At 35.6% G+C, this 26,450-nt stretch overlaps 1 protein-coding gene across 4 annotated transcripts in view; it reads left to right on the forward strand.

Annotated features, from left to right (window-relative positions):
- SPAG17 (sperm associated antigen 17) overlaps positions 1-26,450 on the forward strand; it is a 219,259-nt gene that overhangs the window by 113,894 nt on the left and 78,915 nt on the right. For all 4 annotated transcript variants that reach the window (XM_077842670.1, XM_077842669.1, XM_077842673.1 and 1 more), the window contains 7 exons: positions 584-681; positions 11,516-11,755; positions 12,980-13,091; positions 15,017-15,175; positions 16,542-16,655; positions 23,158-23,333; positions 25,400-25,517. In XM_077842670.1, coding sequence (XP_077698796.1) covers positions 584-681; positions 11,516-11,755; positions 12,980-13,091; positions 15,017-15,175; positions 16,542-16,655; positions 23,158-23,333; positions 25,400-25,517 — 1,017 coding nt within the window. The remainder of the gene's footprint in view (positions 1-583; positions 682-11,515; positions 11,756-12,979; positions 13,092-15,016; positions 15,176-16,541; positions 16,656-23,157; positions 23,334-25,399; positions 25,518-26,450) is intronic.

The raw sequence follows: 26,450 nt of genomic DNA on the forward strand, positions 1-26,450 counted from the left end.
TTGCTTACAACCAGGAAAAATTGTGGGTTGACTGCCTTTTCTCTATTCTGCTTCTGAACAGAATCGAAAGCTTAATTACTATCTAGATGTTTAGGGAAATGCAGAAAATGGTCAGTTTGGGATGGGAATACACTTGGTAGGTATTGCATTCGGTTTGAGAGCTTTTGAGTCAGGATGATTGTAAATCTTCAAAACAGAATGACTACAATGGCAAGAGGAGGGCTTCAATATGAAAGGATAAGTTAGATTTCTTCTGTGTGGTCTTTGAAGGGTTTAAACTAGGATTAATTAGGTTAAAGCTCCAGGCAGAGAGAGGCAACTGCAATACAAGTTTCAAGTTCAAGTTCAAGGCAGCATGAGAATGGAATGTATTACCTCCCCCCATGACAGTGCCTTCCTCATCTCTGGAGGAGCTCACTTCCATGTCAGACAACCACTCTGGAGACAATCAAAGAGTGAGGGGTGAAAGAATGGAGAGTTGGACTTGGTAGCCTTTAAAGTCCCCTTTAATCCAGACCTTTGGTCCTACTATGAAACTTTGTTGTAGAGAGTTACTAAGAAGTTTCATTTTCTCTGGTTATAGGTAACAAAGGAATGAGCAAAACAGAGATAGCAGATCAAGAAAAAGAAAAGGAAAAAGAGAAAGAGAAGATTGCTTTCATTTTAGAAGGCTCTCTCAAGGTAATGCAAGGAAAGACAAAGGGCACTGAGTAATTACACATTCAGATTTATTGTGTGATAGAGAGCTTGTGTAGTGTAACAGAAGTGATCTTTTTTTGCTAAACTTTCAGAAATAATTGAACCTGCAATGACAGGGCAGTCTCTCCACCGAGCTATCTCCTCCTTCAGATGATAAACCTTTAAGGGCCTGCGTGATTCATTTTTATATAACCAAAATCCAAGGCAGTGCCTTGTTTATAATCAGTATACTGTTTCTGCTGCAGGTGTTTGGTTTTTGTTTCCAATTTTTAATTGGAATTTTTAATTACAAAATTAATTATGGTTTATCATAAATCAAAACTACTTTGGCTCTCCCAAGCCCCTGAAAATAAGAAATAATAATAATTTAGCATGATCTATACTCATAAATGCATGCATACACAAATACAAAGAGGGTCTTCACTTGTTTGGTTTTGATTTAGACTGGTATGCCACATAGCTTTTTTTGCGTAGCACCATATCATAACTATCACTACCATATAATATCTGAGATCTAACTTATTTTCATAGCAATATTATTAGTCCATAATTTGGATATGTGTAAAGTATTAAAGTTTTCTTATTAATAAGTGTCATTTGTGTTTCTATTTATACAGAAATATTTTACTTTTATGTAGTCAAATCAGTCATTTTTGGCCAAAATTTAAAAGGCACAATACCACATTTTGGCAAGGATATGAAGCAAAGTGAATTCTTATGTACTGCTGGTTGAAATTAAGTAGGCACTTCCACTCTGGAAAACTGGACATATCTACAAAAATCAAGCATACAATTTCTTTTTAACCTAACAAGTCCACTCCTAGGTATATACCTAGTAGAAATGTATGCATGTGTGCATCAAGACACATGGACAAAGTTGTTCTTGCAGCATTATCTTTAATTCTCCTAAACTAGAGACAATTCAAATATTCAGCAGTGGAGGGCGCCCGGGTGGTTCAGTGGCTGAGCATCTGCCTTTGGCTCAGGTTGTGATTCCAAGTCCTGGGATTGAGTCCCACATCGGGCTCCCCACAGGGAGCCTGCTTCTCCCTCTGCCTATGTCTCTGTCTCTCTCTGTCTCTAATAAATAAATAAATAAATAAATAAATAAATAAATAAATAAATAAATAAATATCTTTAAAAAATATATTCAACAGTGGAATGCCTAGAATGGTTCAGTCATAGGAAAAACTACAGCTCTGGGAATGAATCACTAGAGCTACACACAGAAATATGGATCAATCTCACAAACATCATGTTGAACACAAGAGAGAGTGAAAAGAATTCATTATGTATGACTTCATTTACATAAAGCTTAAAAGCATGCAAAACGAAGCTGAAGTATTGCAGATTAGCATAATGGCTGCCTTGAGGCAGTAGAGGTGGGAAGTGATTAGGAAGAAATTTAAGAAGGGCTTCTAGACTTGGTGGTGGTTACGGGAGTGTTTAATTGGTGGTAATTCATTCTTCTATTCAATTAGGATTTATGCTGTTTGGTATGTATGTTATAGCTTCTCCAAAAAAATTTTTTTTAATCTGTCATTCTTGGGGGCACCGGGTGGCTCAGTGGTTGAGCATCTGACTTTGGCTCAAGACCGTGATCTTCAGGATCGCAAGTCCCACATCAGGGAGCCTGCTTCTCCCTCTGCCTATGTCTCTGCCTCTCTCTGTGTCTCTCCTGAATAAATAAATAAAATCTTTTTTTTTTATTTTTTATTCATTTATGATAGTCAGAGAGAGAGAGAGAGAGAGAGAGGCAGAGACATAGGCAGAGGGAGAAGCAGGCTCCATACACCGGGAGCCCGATGTGGGATTCGACCCCGGGGTCTCCAGGATTGTGCCCTGGGCCAACGGCAGGCGCTAAACGGCTGTGCCACCCAGGGATCCCCAAATAAATAAATAAAATCTTAAAAAAAAAAATTCTGTCATTCTTTTTATGGTTTCAGGGCTTCTATCAGATTAATTTCACCTTGATTATATGTTAATTTTCTTGTACTCTCTTAGAATATTTTCATAGATAAACTTTTTATATTCAGATATCAAATCTATCTGAAATTCATTTTTTATATTGTAATTAAAGGAGTTTTTTCTTTGCATGCATGGACTGTTACTTTATTAGTACCACTTAATTAAATGTAACATTAATCACTCCCCTACATATGCAACTAAATTGGAATGTTGACTATATAACATATTAGGTACTTATTTATTTTTATTTCTTATTTTTGTGACTTATTTATTTTATTACTGGAAATTTGTACCTCTTAACCCTCTTCATTCATTTTTGGGGGGTCCATTTTTGAATGCTGTATTCTGTTTCAGCGGCCTATTTAATTATTCCTTTGCAAGCACCATACTATTTTAATTACAATAACTTTGTTGTAAGCTTAAATATGGAGTAGGCAAGAGCTGAATTCCACACTCCATTACTATGCAATAAACCTCAAAACAATGTGGCCTAATCTTGGTGAGCCTCCAGGCTTCTGGGTCTTGATGGTAAAAATATTACATGGCAAATCATTAAGTTTATTATTAGTTGCTGCTTAATTTTATTAATTTTTAAAAAATTATTTGGTTTTTCTCCTTTATTTTATTGATAATATTGAATTATGGAGATTTATTTAATAATATGAAAAATCTTTGCATTTCTAAATCAAACTCCTCTTTGATATTTCCTAAAGTTTAGTCCTCATCCCACATAATGGCATATATTATAATATATATATTATATATTATATATTATATATTATATATTATAGTCTCTGGGGAGAGACTTAAAATACGTATGTCTTCATTCCATCTTTTTTTTTTTAAGATTTTATTTATTTATTCATGAGAGACACAGAGAGAGAGAGAGAGAGGCAGAGACACAGGCAGAGGGAAAAGCAGGCTGCATGCAGGGAGCCTGATGTAGGGCTTGATCCCAGAACTCCAGGATCACACCCTGGGCTGAAGGCAGGCGCTAAATCCCTGAGCCACCCAAGGGTCCCTCTTCATTCCATCTTAATTGCAGCTTTGTGAGTAGAATCTAGAAATTTTAATTTTCAATAAGCTTCTGGAGCCATCTTATGTACATCATAGAATAAGAATTACAGCATTTTTTCATTATATGTTATTTTAATAAATAACTGGGTTTGATCTGATAGTATTTTATCTAGAATTTCTGTGTCCATGATAAATGAAATTAGTCTATAGACTTTTGTGTTGCTATTAACAAGCATCAGTATTAAGATTAGTTTGGTTTTTAAAATAAATTAAGGAAGTTTGGCAGAGTTGCTGTATACAAGATTAACACGGAAAAAAAGTCATTGGAGTTCCTATTCAACAGCAATAACTAATTACAAAATGTAATAGAAAAGAAGTACCTCTGTGAGATTTCTGTTCATGTCTTTTGCCCATTTCATGATTGGATTGTTTGTTTCTTTGCTGTTGAGTTTAATAAGTTCTTTATAGATCTTGGAAACTAGCCCTTTATCTGATACGTCATTTGCAAATATCTTCTCCTATTCTGTTTGTTTTTTAGTTTTATTGACTGTTTCTTTTGCTGTGCAGAAGCTTCTTATCTTGATGAAGTCCCAATAGTTCATTTTTGCTTTTGTTTCTCTTGCCTTCGTGGATGTATCTTGCAAGAAGTTACTGTGGCCGAGTTCAAAAAGGATGTTGCCTGTGTTCTTCTCTAGGATTTTGATGGAATCTTGTCTCACATTTAGATCTTTCATCCATTTTGAGTTTATCTTTGTGTATGGTGAAAGAGAGTGGTCTAGTTTCATTCTTCTGCATGTGGATGTCCAATTTTCCCAGCACCATTTATTGAAGAGACTGTCTTTCTTCCAGTGGAGAGTCTTTCCTCCTTTGTCGAATATTAGTTGACCATAAAGTTAAGGGTCCACTTCTGGATTCTCTATTCTGTTCCATTGTCTGTTTTTGTGTCAGTACCACACTGTCTTGATGACCACAGCTTTGTAGTACAACCTGAAATCTAGCATTGTGATGCCCCCAGCTATGGTTTTCTTTTTAAATATTCCCCTGGCGATCCCTAGGTGGCGCAGCGGTTTGGCGCCTGCCTTCGGCCTAGGGCGCTATCCTGGAGACCCGGAATCGAATCCCACATCGGGCTCCCAGTGCATGGAGCCTGCTTCTCCCTCTGCCTGTGTCTCTGCCTCTCTCTCTCTCTCTCTCTGTGACTATCATAAATAAATAAATAAATAAATAAATAAATAAATAAATAAATAAATAAAACTAAATATTCCCCTGGCTATTCAGGTCTTTTCTGATTCCACACAAATCTTAAGGTGATTTGTTCCAACTATCTGAAGAAAGTCCATGGTATTTTATAGGGATTGCATTAAATGTGTAAATTGCCCTGGGTAGCATTGACATTCACAATATTAATTCTTCCTATCCATGAGCATTCCATGTATTCCAATCCAAAATATTCCATGATGGAATATTTTTCCATCTCTTTGTGTCTTCCTCCATTTCTTTCAGAAGTGTTCTGTAGTTTTTAGGGTATAGATCCTTTACCTCTTTGGTTAGGTTGATTCCTAGGTATCTTATGCTTTTGGGTGCAATTGTAAATGGGATTGACTCATTAATTTCTCTTTCTTCAGTCTCATTGTTAGTGTATAGAAATGCCACTGATTTCTAGGCATTGATTTTGTATCCTGCCACACGGCCAAATTGCTGTATGAGTTCTAGCAATCTTGGGGTGGAGTTTTCTGGGTTTTCTATGTACAGTATCATGTCATCTGCGAAGAGGGAGAGTTTGACTTCTTCTTTGCCAATTTGCCTTTTATTTCTTTTTGTTGTCTGATTGCTGAGGCTAGGACTTCTAGTACTAAGGTGAATAGTAGTGGTGAGAGTGGACATCCCTGTTGTGTTCCTGATCTTAGGGGAAAGGCTCCCAGTGTTTCCCCATTGAGAATGATATTTGCTGTGGGCTTTTCGTAGATGGCTTTTAAGATGCTGAGGAATGTTCCCTCTCTCCCTACACTCTGAAGAGTTTTGATCAGGAAAGGATGCTGTATTTTGTCAAATGCTTTCTCTGCATCTATTGAGAGGATCATATGGTTCTTGTTTTTTCTCTTGCTGATATGATGAATCACATTGACTGTTTTACGAGTGTTGAACCAGCCTTGCATCCCAGCACCCCCTTTCTTGCAAGAGAAACAAAAGCAAAAATGAGCTATTGGGACTTCATCTCAAGATAAGAAGCTTTTGCACAGTAAAAGAAACAGTCAACAAAACTAAAAGACAACCTGCAGAATGGGAGAAGATGTTTGCAAATGACGTAGCAGAGAAAGGACTAGTATCCAAGATCTATAAAGAACTTATTAAACTCAACACCAAAGAAACAAACAATCCAATCATGAAATGGGCAAAAGACATGAACAGAAATCTCACAGAGGAAGACATAGACATGGCCACAAGCACACAAGAAAATGTTCCGCATCGCTTGCCATCAGAGAAATACAAATCAAAACCACAATGAGATACCACCTCACACCAGTGAGAATGGGGAAAATTAACAAGGCAGGAAACCACAAATGTTGGAGAGGATGTGAAGAAAAGGGAACCCTCTTGCACTGTTGGTGGGAATATGAACTGGTGCAGCCACTCTGGAAAACTGTGTGGAGGTTCCTCAAAGAGTTAAAAATAGATCTGCCCTACACCCAGCAATTGCACTGCTGGGATTTACCCCAAAGATACAGATGCAGTGAAACACTGGGACACCTGCACCCCGATGTTTATAGCAGCAATGTCCACAATAGCCACACTGTGGAAGGAGCCTCGGTGTCCATCGGCAGATGAATGGATAAAGAAGCTGTGGTCTATGTATACAATGGAATATTACTCAGCCATTAGAAATGACAAATACCCACCATTTGCTTCAACGTGGATGGAACTGGAGGGTATTATGCTGAGTGAAATAAGTCAATCGGAGAAGGACAAACATTATATGGTCTCATTCATTAGGGGAATATAAAAAATAGTGAAAGGGAATAAAGGGAAAAGGAGAAAAATGAGCGGGAAATATCAGAAAGGGAGACAGAACATGAGAGACTCCTAATTCTGGGAAATGAACAAGGGATAGTAGAAAGGGAGGTGGGCAGGTGGTGGGGGTGACTGGGTGATGGGCACTGAGGGAGGCACTTGATGGGATGAGCACTGGGTCTTATTCTATATGTTGGCAAATTGAACACCAATAAAAAATAAGTTAAAAAAAAAAAAGAAAAGAAGTACCATTCACAAAAGCAACGCAAACTGTAAGATGCCAAAAAAAAAAAAAAAGAGACAAGCAAAATCTTTATGGAGAAAATTACAGCATATTATTGAGGCCATTTAACACTTAAATAAGTGAGAAAATATACCATGGTCATGGATGAAAACATTCAATTTAGGAAATGAAATATAAACTCAACATTACTCTTAAAAAAATCCCAATAGAGTTGTCATGAGCCTTGGAAAACTGATTCTAAAATTAATATAGAAAAACAAAGGGATAAGAGCTTTCTTTCAGATAGCATTTGACTGGCAAATTATATCTCTTTATTTTTCACCTGTCTGTGTGTTTATATTTTAAGTATGTCTCTTGTAAACAGGGACTATAAACTAGATTTTTTAAGAGATCATATCTGATTATCTTTCTTTTAGCAGGAAAGTTGAATCCATTTATATTTATTCTGATTAATTATATATTTGGAATTTCTTCAGTTGATGTAGTTTGTACATATTTCTTCAGCTGATGTAGTTTCTATTTTCCTGCCTTTTTTATGATCCTTTTTTCCTCATTTCTTACTTAATTTTATATTGAATTTATTTTGTCTTTTCATTTCCAGTCAGTTAGTGATGGGAACACAAATTTTAACCCTAATTAAGTGGAATCTTATCCTTCCACAAAAAAAAATTTTTTTTTATTAGTAGACTGATATTACAAAAGAAATTATACTCAATGATTTGTCAATAAAATATATGCAGAATTTACTTTCCTCACTTGCTACATAAGTACCTACATAATGTCCTTGATTTTGCTTCTTGACCCAAAAAGTCTAAAATATTAACTATCTGGCTCTTGACAGGAGAAGTTTAGAATGTATACATTCTATTTCTACTAGTGGTTGTTCTAGAAATTCAATTTGTACACATAATTTAATGAAGTCTAAACTTAATAAAATATCTTTTCTTTCTTCTAGAATAATACAAGGAGTTATTAATATTATTTAAAATCTGCTTCTCCTCTCCCAACTTCTAAGTTTTATCTTGATTTTTCTTGTTCCAACAAATTAAACATTATTATTGTCAGGGCTTTACATAGTCAATGTTATTTAGCTTTAGCCTCACATTATTTGTTTTGTCATGCATTTCTTCTCACTTTTTATATTTTGAGAGTGTTTCCTTTAAAACTTCTTGTTAGTAAGGGTTTGTTGTTATTAAACCTCAGTTTTTACTTAGCCAAGAAATGGCTTTATTTTACCCTTATTCACTAAACATAGTGTTCATTTATAAAATAATCAGTTGATTTTTTTATATATATATCTTCTTACTTCTCTCAAGGTATTGATCCCATTCCTAGTTGACATGGTGGTTATTAATAAGTTGTTGACCTAATTTGTCACTTCTTTATAGACAGTTTACCTTTTCTCTCCAGCTGCTTTGAAAACACAAAGTGGTGTGCTAGCAAATGTTTAGGAATAGCTCTCTAGGAAAAAAAAAATATCATCTATCTATATAAGTTTATTCTTAATTTTACAGATAACGTTGTAGGTAGAGCACCCAACTTACAAACAATAAAACATATACAACTTTTTGTTGCAAATTCCATTTAGCCAGTTGATCCTCATAAAATGCTTTCACTGATTTTTAGTAAGCCCTTGTATCCTTAGCCAACCTATGATATAATCAACAAACAACTGCCATTCCAATATGAATGTTGATTGGTGTTTTCATTGACATGAACAAGTATGACAAAAATGGACAAGGGAATAGGTCTCATTCACCAGCAACATGAGCAACTTCTTTGCTGAATCAGATCATTTTTAAATACTAGAATATTTCCTCAATTTTCTGTACTAGTTATAATGTAACAGCTCCAAACATAACACTTTTAAATTTCATCTGCATTATTAACATTTTCTCTGTCACTTTCATAAGTTTAGATAACCAACTGTTCGTTGGTCCCTGATTTGTAGCATTTGCTGATAAGTGTAGTGTAAATACTGTCATCAAGGTTGTATTTGGGCTCTCAATATGACATCACTGAATACAGAATGAGAAGCAATATATAGTAGCACACCACTATATTGTATTTCTATGATATATACCGTTGATATAAATAATCTCAAGAGCATAGATAATAGGGAAATGTAATAAAATAATTAAGAAGATGCTAAGTTATGGGGCACCTGGGTGGCTGAGTGGTTGAGCATCTGCCTTTGGCTCAGGCCATGATCCCAGGGTCCTGGGATCAAGTCCTGCTTGGGGCTTCTAGTGAGGAACCTGCTTCTCTGTCTGCCCATGTTTCCACCTCTCTCTGTGCCTCTCATGAATAAATAAATAAAATCTTTAAAACAAACAAAAAAAGAAGATGCTAAATTTTGAGTATTTGATATCTTTGTTTTTAATATTTTATTTGTGCATTTATATAATTTAATTTCAAATAATGGTTGTGGTTAACAATCAGCTGATAAAATTCTGGAAAATTTAACAGTAAATTCTTTCAAGTCAACATGAGCTAGGTCTAGCACTCCACCGTTTTTGTTTTTTTTTTTTAATTTAAATTCAATTTAATTAACGTATACTGTATTATAGTTTCAGAGGTAGAATTCAGTGTTCATCAGTTGCATACAACACCCAATGCTCATTACTTTCAAATGCCCTCCTTAATGCTTATCATCCATTTACCCCATCCTTCCATCCACCTCCCCTCCTGCAGCCCTCAGTTTGTTCTCTGTAGTTAAGAGTCTTTTATGGTTTGCCTCCCTCTCTCATTTCATCTTATTTTTTATTTTATTTTTCCTTTCCTTCCCCTATGTTCATCAGTTTTCTTTCTTAAATTCCACATATGAGTGAAATCATATAGTATTTGTCTTTCTTTGACTGAGTTATTTTGAAATCAGCACATCACTGTTACTTCTTGCTTTTAACTCATTGACTTTACCAGATGTTAGGATCCATGTCTTTCATCAACTTTGGAAATGGCTTGGCAATTATCTATTCAAATACTGTCTTTTCTGGGGCATCTGGGTGGCTCAGTTGGTTAAGCACCTGCCTTTGGCTCAGCTCATGATCCCAGGGCTCCCTGCTCAGTGGGGAGCCTGCTTCTCCCTCTCCCTCTGCCTGCTGTTCTCCTTGCTTGTGTTCTCTCTCTCTCTGTGTCAAATAAATAAATAAAATCTTTTTTAAAAAATGCTGCCTTTTCTAAAGTTTTATACCATTTCCAAGAGAGCTTTCAAATTCATCTTCTTATTTGTTTGTTTTCTTTAAATTCAATTAATTAGCATATAGTGCATTGTTAGTTTCAGAGGTAGAATTTAGTGATTCATCATATGCATATAACACCCAGTGCCCATTACTTCAAGTGCTCTCCTTGATGCCCATCACCCAATTACCCCATCCTTCCACCCACCTCCCCTCCAGCAACCCTCAGTTTGTTTCCTATAGTTAAGAGTCTCTTATGGTTTGTCTCCCTCTCAGATTTCATCTTTTTTTTCCCTCCTTTCCCCTATTCACCTTCTTATTTTTGATACTTTCTTGTTTCCTATTTATACTTTGGTTACTTCTTTCTCTTTGGGCAAATTAAAGATTAAGCAGATTAAAATACTTATTTTATATCCTCTATTTGATAATTCCAATATCTCCAGTCTTTGCAGAGATGTCTTCATAGTATGTGTCCTCTTCAGATTCTTGCTTTTGGCTTACTTCCTCATGTCTTGTGATTTTAATTTGTGAACTTATATCCACCCATGATGTTTTTAGAATACATTTTTAAGGTGATGTCTATTTGGCCACAAATATATGTTAATATAGGCTTGTGGTTAGTTCTCAGGGGAGACTCCCCCTACCCCTCCTCACCTTTAACACAATGCTAAGGAGGCAAGCTAGCATTCATGGTTTTCCTCTATAAGGAAAGATATTTTTTAGTTCACCCAACAAAGGTGTCATTTTTAAAAATACCTTCTCTATTCAGAGGTCTCTGATCTGATCTCTCAGGTTATTGCTCTAGTCCCTGCAACCCATTAAAACTCCAGTTCTAGGCTGTCAAGAATGGGCAGATAGCCCTCGGAAACTTCTGTCCTCAGGGCTCATGTTTCTTACTGGATTAGTGCTTTCTTGTATCTTTTAATTTGTTGCCAGCTTTGTTACGCATTATAATTTTACCTATCATTTTTGAAATACTTTTTGCCAGGAATGTTTCTATGAACATCTGATCCACCATATTGCTGATTAACCATGTTCAGGACCTAAATTGGGGATTGGACTCATGTAGAAAAGAATAGGAAGCAATTAAGAGAGACCAGCTAAGAGGCTAATGTAATAGTTCAGATAAAGATGAGACCTGAATTAAGGAGAATTGCAACAGAAGGTGAAAGAGGAAGCTGAGTAAAGAAATCTCTAAAAAGCTTTTTGGCAGGGTGTGGTACACAGAAGTTGGGTGAGAGAAGAGAATCAAAGGTAACTCCAAGGTTTCTAGCTCAGTATCTTAAATTGTCAAAGATACTACTTTCAGAAAGCATGTGAAATATTCTCCAAGATGAACCTGAAAGGGATCTAATTTGTTTCAAAATCCTGTTAATTTTTTTTTTTAATGTGTTTACAGGCATGGAAAGAAGAACAAGATCGATTAGCAGAAGAAGAGCGCTTACGGGAAGAAAAAAAAGCAGAAAAGAAAAGTAAGGAAGCTAGTAAAAAGAAAGGAAAGGAAAAGGTAGAGAAAGAAGACAGTAGGGCTTTGAAGAAAAAATCGTTTTTCAAGGAGAAATCTAAAGAAGAACAAATGAGAATTCCAGAAGTAACAGAGGAACCTCTCCTGGAACCAGAACCTGAGATTGTTTATCCGGTAAAATCTGTGTTCTAAAAAGCTTCCTTACTAGTTGTTTTGGGAGAAACAAGCTTCTGCGGAAACACAAGGTTCCCAATCTTCACTGACATGTCAGAAGGCCTTGGAATTTCTTCTAGCATAGATGATTCAGACCCATACTCCACCCTCCAATACCTAGGACCTTCTTTGTAGCCAGTCACCAAGATAGTAATACCCTCAGGCCAGTTTTTCTTGAGTGCCATGAAACTAGGTTACTAAGGGCCAGAAAGTGGAGATTTGACACAAAAGCATTCATTTAGGTTAATGTAAATAAGCAACTGTGAAAGGTCAAAGTGAACACAAAGTTTGGCTCTATTTGTCTCAGATGACAGGTCTTGCAGAGTAGGCACCCACGTATTTTTCTTGTGGGATTTGGTAAAACCTTCCCTTTGCCGGCCTGTCCCTCAAGCAGTCTTATGAGGAGAACCTAATGGGAAAGAGATGGACAGAAATGTAACAGCCTATGTCCATTGTAGCTGCTATGCTAAGTTCATTCTTGAGTGTTAGCATGCATCACAATTACTTGGAGCTCTATTTGCAACACTTAAAAAAAATCTTTACCATATTAAGTGTCAAGAAAAAAAGTATAAAGTGTCAATATTCCTCAATATATCAGTTCACTTTACACAGAAAATTAACAGCCAATGAAAGAGATATTGATGTCTTCTCCCACTGCTTTTCAATAATACAGTGATTTGATTTGCACTAGCTGTAAGGGTGAACAGATTTTAAAATCATGGACCTCCTTTAATTTTGCCCTTGTAACATCACAGAAGATGCTAAAGATAATATGGACAATGTACTCTGAGTCTACAAAGTGACAGACATTCATTTGGAAGAAATTAAGCTTATAGCAACTTTAATTGGCTCACATTGGTGAATTTATTTTTGTCAATTACAGTTCCACATTCAAAACATTTGGGGAATATAAAAAATAGTGAAAGGGTATAAAGGGGAAAGGAGGAAAAATGAGTGGGAAATATCAGGGAGGGAGACAGAACATGAGAGACTCCTAACTCTGGGAAGTGAACTAGGGGTGGTGGAAGGGGAGGTGGGCGGGGGGGTGGGGGTGACTGGGTGACAGGCACTGAGGTGGGCACTTGACGGGATGAGCACTGGGTGTTATTCTATATGTTGGCAAATTGAACACCAATAAAAATAAATTTATAAAAACAAAACAAAACATGATGTTTTCCCTTCTAGTTTCGTGGATACAATATGGGAGATATACCCATCCAAATCTCAGGAACAAATTCTTATCTGTATCCTTCAGATGGAGGGCAGATTGAAGTTGAGAAGACAACATTTAAAAAAGGTACATTTTAAAACCAGCTGGTCAACAGCTTGGAAGATACTAACCCATTTCAGATCATTTTGGGGCCTTGTACCCTTGGGGGTGATAAGGGAGAATGGTAATGTGCCCACTATGGTTCATTATGTGCCATATTTAGCACTTTCAGACCTCACATTCTTCTGTTACAATTGACTGCAGGGCACAGGCCAGCTGAGAGGTTAGCTGGGACACACTGTTATGAACATTCCCGTTCTAAAAATCTTAAAATATTTTTATACAATTGGGAAATATTATAGTAGTCACTACAATGAGCAAATAGTTAACTAGCAATATTAATTACAACACATAGTGTTACTCAGAAACCAAGCACATACTGTGAGTGTAGAGCAAATTTCTGGTTGGGGCTCTAGAGCACAGAGCATAGGGGTCTGCTGTTGAGGTCCGGTTATTTCAGCTACAGAGAAGTTGCCTCTGGATTCAGAAGTCTTTGAGTGGGAGAGGAGTCTAACGGATGCACTGAGGAGGACCCAGTCTGGAAATAACCTCTAAAGAAAATGCACAGTTCTTCCCAACAAGCAGATCTGGGCTCTAGGGAACCTATCAGGGACATCTTGCAGGGCTGATCTTTCCACTGTGTATCTTTTTAAAGATCTCTCAGGTGGATTCGAAAACCTGAGCTTTATTTGATACCTTATTTTCTCTGAGAGCTGTGCAGAGGTCAATGTGGAGGGAATTTGAGCAGGACCCTGTTTAATGTCCACAAGGTTATGCCCCCTGGCAAGGGGCAACACGGGCTTCTCTTACCCCCACACTCTGCCTGACACCAGCCTTACCCCTTCTCACTCCCTATCATTCTCCCCTCCTTGCCTCCCTCTCTCTATCCCTCTCTCCTTCTTTCTTTCTAGTCATTTAATATCTATCAATTTAACAAGGAAGTCATTGCAAAAGTTAGATGCTGTTACCTATGTGAAATCATGGCTCAACTGGAAGCATCATAGGTAGTCACTGCCATATTGAACAAAATATCACACCAACAATTTTTAGAATAAAAAGGCCTGAATGTTATTCAAATTATTTAAACAAAGGTTAGTGGTGCAACTTACATTAAATGTCACACCATTTTATTATATACTGTTGTTTATTTAAAACATGACAGGGATTGCTATTAATATATAGGTATATATATTTATTTACATTATCATATGTTTTAATATTTGATATTTTGAATATCGTCCTTGGGCACAGGGTACAATTAGTAGTAATTAAAAATGGAACTCAGAATCACATAACTGAGAAAACTACTGGACTTCAGTTTTATAATGCTGTGCCCTATTTTTCATAACCATTCCTTGCTCTTTTGAGATTTGTTTATGCATATGTTTGTCAGTTTCAGGTAGGTCACAGTAAATACAGTATTTTCATCTTAATCCTATCAATTTTGACAGAAGATAGCTCAATCAAGGTTGAAAAGAATAAGCTGGATAAAAAAAAGAAGAAAAAAGCTGAGAAAGGAGACAAAAAAATGAATCAGAACACTAGAAGAGGGAATGTGCCTTTCAAAAAAATCTTATTTGTTGGTACTAACAATAACAACTACTATAGTTAATGTTGATGTGATTCTTTATAAGCTGTAAATCCCTTTCACATCTACTAACTAATGGGATTAATCATCAAGTTGAGTATAGGTGTACATTAGCCTCAGCCAATGTATTTCCTCTTCTATAATTTGATTAGAAAATCTGCAAACATATTCCTGAAAACATGCCATTTATTTCTGGGATTCCACTGTCACTTTATTCCTTTAGGCATCTTTTTGTAAATCAATGATGTTGGTAGGTGTTTCCATTCCCTGACTTATATTCTGTGCCGCATTATTTAGATGTCTTGTCAAGGACCTGAATGGAGTGTCACCATCAGCCCATCCTCTATCCTATGATTTTCCCCAGGGCCAACTTTTATCAAAGTGACAGTGAAAAAGGACAAGCACACTTTTATAATTCATTTAAGAGACCCTAAGAAAATTGTGAAAAAGGAAAAAAAAGAAGAGGATTATTCTTCAGAAGATGTGAAAGAAGAAAGAGAGGAAGAGCAGAATCTTGAAACAGGTAAGCAGCTGCATCTCTGTGTCAGTGGAGGTTAATACTTCATCAATGCGTCAGACCCATCCCTCTGACAGCAACACACATGCGTCTCTTGCACTAAGCATATGTAATTTTTCCAGAAGGTTGGGGAAGTGTTTTGCCATTCTACTTATATACATTTTCCCTAAGGTAACGTGTACCTCCACTGCATACACAGCACATGTATGGTGGGCTGTCTACTTTGATTTGCCCCTCTGGAGGCCCAGCTTTTGATTCCAGTTGTCATACAGAGTTTATATAGCTGGCTACCTTTGTGTAGCAACATTGAGTTTGCAATGTGCATTCTGGCCTGAATTTTCTTTTACACAATGTGTACCAAGTGCTGTCTCTAGGACTCAGGGCCTCATTAATTGATTTCTACTCAAGTTTTAGCTTTTCTCCAATATTCACTACAAATGCTGAGGTTTCCTTCTGTGCTCAATCACTTAGTCCTTCCCATGGTATCAAATTTCTTAGGCTGTAAAGACAAGAGAAAAATCCTACATTTGGTCTTGATAGTCTCTACTTGCTACTTGCAGGTAGATGTCCATTGATTATACACCATGAAACTAACTGATAACACTACTTAACATCTCCAGGAAACATCCCCTGAGGAAACTAAATGCTTCCTGTCCAATGTGACATGGGTTATACCAGCAAAAGGAGAAGAGTCAGTTAATACTATGTTTTAAACTCAAATTAGTTATAAGACATATAACTAAATCTTACTAATAAATTAATTCAGTTATGGTTAGTATTTTCCAAACTTAAGAACACAATGTTTGACAAGTTTGAACGTACCCAAGAACTTAAAACAGAAATTTTTAAATTACTTTTCTTTGTTTTGCTTGATATAAGAATATTTTTTTTATAAAAAATCAGGAATATAAGAATATTAAATATGATTACATTTGCCCCTAATTCTACCACCAGTAACCGTATTGTATATTGTATATTTCTTACTTTATCACCATGAACATTTTCCTATTCATTAAATATTCTTTGAAAAAAACCTTTTTTTAAAAAAAGATTTTATTTATGTATTCCTGAGAGACACAGAGAGAGAGAGACAGAGACATAGGCAGAGGTGATCCTCTCCTCAAGGGGAGCCTGATGCAGGACTCGATCCCAGGACCCCAGAATCACGACCTGAGCCAACCACTGAGCCACCCAGGTGCCCCCAAAACAAACTTTTCTAATGATTTCATAATAATTCATTGGTATATGCATATATCAATAATTTAATTAATTGTACCTATGTTTTTATTTACATGGTTTCTACTTTGCACTGTTTTGCTTACAATTCTTTTTAATAAAATAGAAATGTCCTTGATTTGAATTTGTCTTTTAGAAGTATCAGATACAGAGGATAAAGTTGTCAGCAAGTTTGGATCTTTTTCTGCCACCTTAGAAAATGGGATCTGCCTCTCAATAAGTTACTATGGACCAAGTGGAATGGCACCAGGTAAAATAAGCATGACAGCAAAGACAAGTGTCTCGTGACCAAGGGCATCTGCTCATTCTCAATCTGCTCTTGTTGATAAACATGTTTTGACTTAATGCCCCTCTTTTCCTGAAAGGTGGGAATATATGTGTAAGTGTGTACATGTATGTGTGTGTTTATATGTATGTACATATATAATCTTTCATACATAGAAAATAACAGTGCTTTGACATTTGAAACAGAATTTGTCATATATATAATTATACATGTAATCACATATACATAAAAATTATATATGTATATTTCCATTATCCTTGTTAACTAACCCAGGAAAATAAGTCTGTTAGTTGGTGCCCCCCAAAAAAACATGATTTCTCAAGAAATTCTATTGGTTTTCCACATAATAATATTTGTATGAATCCTGTGACTTCTCAGTGTGCTTCAAAATTTAACAGTCTTAAAGGAGCCATTCATTGGACATCTTGAAGGATTTCTTTACCCCACATTTAATGAACAAATTCTCTAACTGAAAGCTATTTCCTTACAAATCACAAAATAATATATCATTTAACCAAGAGCCAATTAGGAAATTTCTTGGGTTCCCATGCATTTTACAGAGATCTAAGCACACAGATTAAAAAAAAAAAAAAAAGCTTTACAAAATCAAAAGATAATCCCTGTGTTATATAGCCTTAAAACTATGTATAGATTATGGTGATCCAACTGTCTGCCTTACTATGTACCTCCTTTTCTGGAGAAACAATATTCCACTGGATCATCATTATAATCATTTTCTACCTTGTACAAAATATTGTAGTACTCTAGTGAGTTAGAGAGTCTATTAAATTTGTTAGTAATTTTGCTTTATTGGGGATTTTGTCTTTTAATTTTATATTTGGGTTGTTTCCAAGCCAGCACTTGAAGTCATTCTGTGCCTAACAAATTATGTATTAAATCCATTATCACACACAGTCACTAAGAAATTCTATCCCTTCTGACCACAGTTTATCATGATTTCATATTAAAATATTTACATTCTACTTTCTATCAACTATATTGCTGCTGTTTCCTCAGTGATTTCCTTATTCTTGATTTAATCCTTAAGTTATTATGCAATTATTACATTTAAAACAGATGTTCCTAATCTCACATTTATGAATCCTGCATTTGAAAATGTTTATAGTGTGAAAAAAATAGAAAGGCATTCCAATGCTCATGGATTAGAAGAACCACTGTTGTTAAAATGTCTATACTACCTAATGCAATCTACACTTTTAATGAAATCCCTATCAAAATACTATCTGCATTTTTCACACAGCTAGCACAAACAATCCTAAAATATGCATAGAACACAAAAGGCCCCAAATAGCCAAAACAATCTTAAAAAAAAAAAAAAAAGCAAAGCTGGGGGCATCACAATTCCAGACTTCAAGTTATATTACCAAGCTGTAGGCATCAAAATAGTATGGTACTGGCACAACAATAGACATATATCATCAATGAAACAAGATAGAAAACCCAGAAATTGACCCACAACTATTCTTAGACAGAGCAGGAAAGACTATCCAATGGGGAAAAGACAGTCTTCCAACAAATGTTGCTGAGAAAATGGACAGCAACATGCAGAAGAATGAAACTCAATCACTTCCTTATACCATACACAAAAATAAATTCAAAATGGGAAATGTCTAAATGTGAAACAGAAAACTATCAAAATCCTGGAGAACACAGGCAGCAACATCTTCAACCTCAGCCACAGCAACTTCTTACTAGACATGTCTCCAGAGGCAAGGGAAACAAAAGCAAAAGTGAACTATTGGGACTCCTTCTGCACAGCAAAGGAAACAATCAACAAAACTAAAAAGCAACCTTTGGAATGAGAGAACATATTTGCAAATGACATATCTGATAAAGGGTTGGTATCCAAAATCTATAAAGAACTTATGAAACTCAACACCCCAAAAACAAATAATCCAGGTAAGAAATGGGCAGACGATATGAACAGACATTTTTCCAAAGAAAACATCCAGATGGCAAACAGACACATGAAAGGATGTTCAACATCACACGTCATTGGGGAAAAACGAGTCAAAACTACAATAAGATGTCACCTCACACCTGTCAGAATGGCTGAAATTAACAACACAGAAAACAACAGATGTTGGCAAGGATGCAGAGATAGAGGAACCCTCTTACAGTGCTGGTGGGAATGCAAACTGGTACAGCCACTGTGGAAAACAGTATGGAGATTCCTCAAAAAGCTAAAAATAGAACTACCCTGATCAAGCAATTGTACTATCAGGTATTTACCCAAAGAATACAAAACTACTAATTCGGAGAGATATACACAACCCTATGCTTATTGCATCATTATTTACAATAGCTAAATTATGGAAGCAGCTTAAGCGTCTATCAATAAATGAATGGATAAAGAAGATGTGCTATGTATATTTATGTATATATATTTGATATATACTTATTTTTGATATATATGTTATATATATTTGTAATACATATTTGTTTTAAATGGAATAATTGCATAATATAAAACATAAAAAGAATGAAGTCTCGCCATTTGCAACAACATGGATAGAGCTAAAGAGTATAATGCCAAGTGAAATAAATTAGTTGAAATATCATATGATTTCACTCATATGTGGAACCTAAGAAACAAAACAAAAGATCATATGGCACTAAAGAGAGAGAGGAAGAGAGAGAGGAAAACCAAGAAACAGACTCTTAACTATGGAGAACAAACTGTTACCAGAGAGGAGGTGGGTGGGAGAATGAATTAAATTCATGATGGGAATTGAGGAGGGCATTTGCTGTGATGAGTACCGGGTGTTGTATGCAAGTGTTGAATCACTAAGTTGTATACCTGAAACTAATATTACACTGTATGTTAACTAGAATTTAAATAAAAACTTGAAAAAAAACTTCAAAAAAACCACAAATGGTGTTGGGAAAATGACAGCAACATACAAAAGAAAGAAACTGGACCATTTCCTTATACAATATACAGAAATAAATTCAAAATGGATTGAAGACCTAAATGTGAGGCCTGAAACCCTAAGAATCTGAGAGGAGAACACAGGCAGTACCTTCTTTGCTACACACAGGTGTAGCAACTTTTTTCTACATATGTCTCCTGAGGCAAGGAAAACAAAAGCAAAAAAATTAAACTATTGGGACTTCACCAAAATAAAAAACTTCTGCACAGCAAAGGAAACAGTCAACAAAACTAAAATGAAATAGGAGACGATATTTGCAAATGACATACCTGATAAGTATATGAAGAACTTACAAAAGTCAACACTCCAAAACAAATAATCCAATTTAAAATGGTGGAAGACATGAACAGACATTTCTCTGAAGAACACATACAGATGGTCAACAGGCATGTGAAAAGATGCTTATTATCACTTTCCATCAGGGAAATGCAAACCAAAACTATAATGACATATCACTTCATACCTGTCAGAATAGCTAAAATCAACAACACAAGAAACAACAGGTGTTGGCGAGGATGTGGAAAAAAAAGAAACACTCATAAACTGTTGGTGGGAATGCAGACTGGCACAGCCACTGTGGAAAACAGTATGGAGGTTCTTCAAAAAGTTAAAATAGAGCTACCTTATGATCCAGCAATCACACTACTAGGTATTTACCCAAAAGATACAAAAATACAAATTCAAAGGGATACATGCACTTCTATGTTTACAGCAGCATTATTTACAATAGCCAAGATATGGAAGCAGCCCAAGTATCCTTCAATTGATGAATGGATAAAGAAGATCTGGTATATATAAACAGTGAAATATTATTCAGCCATAAAATGAATGAAACAACATGGATGGAGCTAGAAAGTATAATGCTAAGTGAAATAAGCCAGAGAAAGACAAATACAATATAATTTCATTTGTATGTGGAATTTGAGAAAGAAAACAAATGAGCAAAGGGAGAACGAGGGGAAAGGACAAATCAAGAAACAAACTTTTTTTTAAGAAATAGACTCTTAACTATGGAGAAACAAACTTTTTTTTTTAAAAGAACTATACTCTTAACTATAGAGTACACACTGATGGTTACTAGATGGGAGGGAGTAAGGGGATGAGTTAAGCAGGTGATGGGGATTAAGGAGTGCACCTGTCATGATGAGCACAGGATGATGTATGGAACTGTTGAATTACTATATTGTATACCTGAAGCTAATATAACAGTGTATGTTAACTAACTGGAATTAAAATAAAACTCTAAAAAAGAAAATGTTTATGGTGTGAATAAAAAAGTAATGTTTTACTTCTTGTATATTATAAAAATATAATTTTTAAAAGATGCACATAATAGTACTATTTAAGAACTTGAGATTCTCTCTCTCCTGCTCCCTCTCCCCCTCCATTCTTTCCTTTCTCTCTCCCTCTTTCTCTCTCAAATAAATAAATAAATAAATATTTTTAAAAAATTCATTGTCTAATGGGAAAGAAAACATAAATAGAGAAATAACTGTAAAAGTGCTAGAAATTACATATAAACAGAGTACTGGGGACAGTTAGAAAGTACTTCAGAAAGTATAACATCTGAAATGGGACTTTAGAGATGAATGGTAACTATCCAAAGTAACAAGGAAAGGTAATTCTAGACAGTAAGAACCATTTGTGTATAAACATACAATTGTGTAAAAGCATGGTGCCTACACAGAAAGGTGAAAAGTTGAATATGGCTGGACTGGTGGAATGTCAGCAGTGTATGCCCAGAAGATCAATGAGTATCAGAGGTGTTTAAGTAGGGGATGGGAGGTGACATGATTGGATTTCATATTAGGAATATAATTTCAGTGATAGTTTGGAAAGTACACTGAAATGATGGTATTGGAGGTCTCATGCCAGTTTGGAAACTGCTGCAGAAAATCAGGTAAGAGAGCAATGAGAATATGAGGTAAGATAGGAATAGATAGGAGGGGTATTTCATTCAAGAGAAATATCTGATGGCTTGGTGACTGGTTGGATTTATGAGATCAGTCCAAAAGAGAAAATGCAAATATCTCACTAACTTGGAAAATGAGATGCTTGATTGTTAATTAAATGAGATCAAGTACATAGGAGAGTTTCCTTTCCTAGGAGAAGAGAGACTTACTGAGTTTGAAATGGTTCCAGTTCCTCAAGGGTGGGGGGGATGTCTAAAGGCAATTGGATATATGAATCTGATGCTGAGAAGAAAGGTCATGCCTTGAGATGTAAATTTTGGAGCCATCAGTGTGTAGATGCCAGTTGGAGCCCCAGTAGTGAGTGAGATACTCAGATCTACTATGTATAATAAAGGTACTCAGGCCTGGCTGTGTAGCACAATCATGTGTGATTTTTCACAAATATAAATGCCTGTGCCTCATCCCTAGAGTCTGATTCAATGGGTCAAGATGGGGGCCTGAGCTTTTTTAAAAAAATTCAATGAGTAATTATGAACAGCCAGAGTTGAGAACGTCTGTTGTGTAAGCACAAGGGAAAAACCCCTGGAACCTAATGACATTTAAGGATTCACAGAAGAGGAAGAAGCAGTAAAGGAGACAGAAAAAAATTGCCCAGAGAAGAAAGGGGAGATCCAGGTAGAGTATTATTCTGGAACCCAGAGGCGAATAGAATTCAAGATGCAAGTGACGCTCAGATGATTCTGACATAATTTCTTTAGAGATCAGCTCGCTTTTGAGAATTCTGACACTCCTTTTAGATCCAGAATAAAATCAGTCTTCTACAACTTCTAAAACTTCTTTTTATCATCTCAACTAGAAAAACCTATTTCTTTTCTGAATTTCCTTATTTGTATCCCTTATTATTTTCCTATTTGATGTATCCTGGTATTAAAGCTATTTGAGTATAAATCTTATTTAGACTATTTTGGCTTCATAAGGTCTTTTATATATTCTTTTGTCATTATTACCCACTGCTTCAAATATTTTGCTTGTAAGAAACTCTCAATAGAGGCACCTGGGTGGCTCAATTGGTTAAGCGGCTGCCTTCAGCTCAGGTCATGATCTCCTGGTCCCTGGGGTCAGGCCCTGCATGGAGCTTCTGCTCAGCAGGGAGTCTGCTTCTCTCTCTCCCTCAGCTTCTCCCCCAGCTTGTGTTCTCTCACTCGCTCGCGCTCTCTCTCTCAAATAAATAAAATCTTTTTAAAAAAAGGAACATCTCAGTAAATATTTCTCAAATAGATAATTGTTGCCCTGTCTTTAGGAGTTCACAATCTAGATGGGAAGGCAAGAACATGTGAAAAGTGACTCAATCAAATATATCCAAGTATTAAGTACCTCAGATTTTTTAAATTCAATTCTGATTTTGAAATCAACTACATTACTCCTGAAGTCTATCCAACTGAAAAATTATATTAGGCAAGGTAAAAATTGTTGCCAACTGGTATAAATGTTTGCATGGCCACATGTTTGTGATGCAAACATTTATATGTTTATTTAACAAAGATAAAATATGAATGTAAAATTTACTTGTTGCCTCCTTTTTTTTTTTTTTCTTTATAGAAGATAAGGATCCTACTTTGGAAGCCATGTTGAGTATCCCATCAGCTCTTACTACAACAGTAATTCCTCTTATAGTGACTGTTCCTCAAAGCAAAGTAAAAGGAAAAACAAAAGGTAAAGATAAACCCAAAGAATCTCTTAAAGAAGAGGAACACCCAAAAGAAGAAGAGAAAAAGGTGCATAGACTTGCCATGGATTTCTAAACTCTACTTCAACCTCAATTTTAACTTTTTTCAAATCATGAGTTATGCCAACAGTGTTATTTCAGTACATTTTGTTATTATGCAGATGCATTAACATTCCTTGAAGTTTCCATTTTGAATGAACAAGAAGAGATTTGCACACAGGAGTTGGATCCCTACATTAGGAGACATTTTGTCATACACAAACTGTCTCAGGTCTTTCATTCTAAACTCAGAATGAAGAATTCATTTTTTTTTCCACTCTAGTTCTTAGGTGTTCTTTGCTTTTGGTTGCTTAGGTTTCTACCATTCTCCAAATACTTTATTTTGTTTCATTAGATAAAGAACAGTTGAAAGAGGAATATCTCTAATTAAATAGTGAGAACACTTCCATTTGGTAGACTTGTGCTTGGTTATTGATGTGTTAAGAACTGAAGGCCAGCCCACTTCTGGTGAAAGAGCATGTCACCCTCAGCTTCTAACCTGCCACCAAATGCACACAGAGGCTTTGACTCCAAATGTGTTTCTAATGCAAGAATACAGATCAAAAGAATACAGACAAGAAGGAAACCACTGATGAAACATTTACTAGGACAGCTGAACAGTTTGTACAATGTACATATACTCAACTTATTAGAAAAAAAACATGTTAAAAAGTGATCAGGGATCTTGATTTCAGACCTTGGCCCTTTATTATTATTTATTTATTTATTTATTTATTATTTATTTATTTATTTATTTATTTATTTATTTTAGACCTTGGCCCTTTAAAAGTTAAGAGAGGGCAAATTGAATTTAAAAAAATTTTTTTTAAATAAAAGTTGTAGGGTTTGTATGTATGTTACTTGGCCTCTGCATCATATTTATTTAGCTATACTAGATGACTTTTCTCAAGTCAGGACACATGGCTCATATTTAGTAAAAATTCCACAATGTTAAGCAGAATAGGCCCAGATAACTCATTAATTTGACTGAAAGCAATTTGGTAGCAAACCAATCGGTTCTCCCACAATTTTTGAAAAGTGACTATAATGGGAGGGTAGGAGATAATTACTGAGTTTTTGTCTAACGATAGATTTGTTATGGCAGGTTCATATCTTTGAGCATTATTGTTCATTTTACAGAACTTCATAATTTTTTTCCTCTTAATATTGCTTTGTGTTTTTATTTTTTATTTTTTATTTTTTTGCTTTGTGTTTTTAATTGATTTTTAGCTAACTATTCAGATTTTATTATTTGTTGGTAACAAAGGCAGAACAACCTGAATGATCAATAGTAGAAGACTAGTTAAACTACAGATGCATCAGTGGGGAATCAGTTGGAATGATTTTATTGGCTAACAAAAGAGAGCCAACAAGAAAAACAGAAATGATTATCATTAGGGGTTGGATGGAAGTAGCTAAATAACTTTCATTCTAGAGTACAAGTAACCAAAGAAGAGATTCAGGTAGAGTTAACCTAAAATTAACTAGGATTTTTTAAGTAGACACACCCAAACTTCATTTATTTATAAATAATCTTTTTATGTCTTTTTTAAAAATTGTTTTTACTTACTACAAAAGTAATGCATGCTTATTAAAGAAAAATAAGGACACATATCCTAACAGCAGAACATCTTTAACACCCAAATTTTAAAAGATACACCAAGTAAGTAGAGGGCATGTTGGTCAGCTGACACACACTTGCAAACAGAGGCATTTTTCAAGGCCACTTCAAGCCCCAATTCCTCCATCATCCTTTCTTAATTATTCTCATTAACTTTGGTACCTTCATTTTTTTTTTTTTGAGGAGAAATGTGCTAACCATTTGGTACTATAATTTGTTTCACAAGTCTGTGTGCCATTCTATGAGCAGAATATAAATTGCACAAAGATAGAGACTCATGCATCTTTTTTTTTTTTTTTTTTTTTTTTTCATGCATCTTTATAGGTACTCCATTGCAGGGCTCACTGGTCCTGGGCAAGTCATATCTTAAACTCTCAGCAAGTGCTTGCCTAGTCATAATAAATCAGTAGCTCATTTAGAAAATGACAATTATTCATGTGTTAAATTATTTACAGGAAGAAGTAGAACCAGAACTTGTTTTACAAGAGACACTTAATGTTCCTACCTTCCAAAACCTAAATGTGTCTTGCCCCAATGGACTCCTTGTGACCTTCATTGGGCAAGAGTCTACAGGTGAGTGTTAGCCAGGATGGGGCAGGGAGGGAGTAGGGCAAATAAAATCATATAGAAAACAGTTAAATCACCATTGAAAGTGTGTGTATTTTTCTACCAGTTAAAAATACTTGTTAATAATGAACAATTGGCTAATAATAACTGGTATTTTTTGAGCATTTACTGTGAGTCCAGCAATAAGTACTTAATATATATGAAAAATACAACTATTGCAAGCTAAATTCTAATAATCCCATTTTATGAAATAGATTGAGGCTTCAGGAAATTCGTTAGCTTGCCCACGGTCACTCAGCTCCTAAGTGGCAGAGATTGAAGTTCATTCTTGGTCCAGTGATGGCAAAGCCAGTGCTCTTAACAACTGTTGTGGGGTGGGACCCTGTTCTCCTGGCTCTACAAAGGGCCACAAGTAGAATAGTTGGCTGGTCTGATCAAATCAAAGGACACTGAGCAGAAAGTAAGTGAAGGCAAGAGTAGGTCAGGTGGTTGTAGGAAACTAGTCTTGTTTCCAGGTATCAGAATATAATTTTATAAAGTCTGTTATTTCTGTACATGGGCTCTAACTTATTAAGGTCACTAAATAAGTATAAGTAGGACCTCTTTAATTAACCCGATGGAGCATCCACATTAGTGACTGAATTTGCATCTCACTTTATTGGAGGCCCACTGATGCAATAGCATTAGCAGAAGCAACAAAGCAAGCACTGGCCTGGGACTTGAGTTCTGTATATGGCCCTTTCATTACTATCTCTGGACCATGTTTCTTCATCTGATAAGTGTTTTGTTGTATCCGTGGATCCTGACTTTTTTTCACAACCAAATACCCTCTATATTATAATTCCTTTATGGTCACCATACCTGAAAAGTGCATCTATTAAAGAAAAAGGGTTTAGCAATTGAAAACAAATTCAATGTCGTATTAACTTGCCACCCAAA

This window comes from Canis aureus, chromosome 12 (genome assembly GCF_053574225.1).
Source record: "Canis aureus isolate CA01 chromosome 12, VMU_Caureus_v.1.0, whole genome shotgun sequence".
Lineage (NCBI taxonomy): Eukaryota > Metazoa > Chordata > Mammalia > Carnivora > Canidae > Canis > Canis aureus.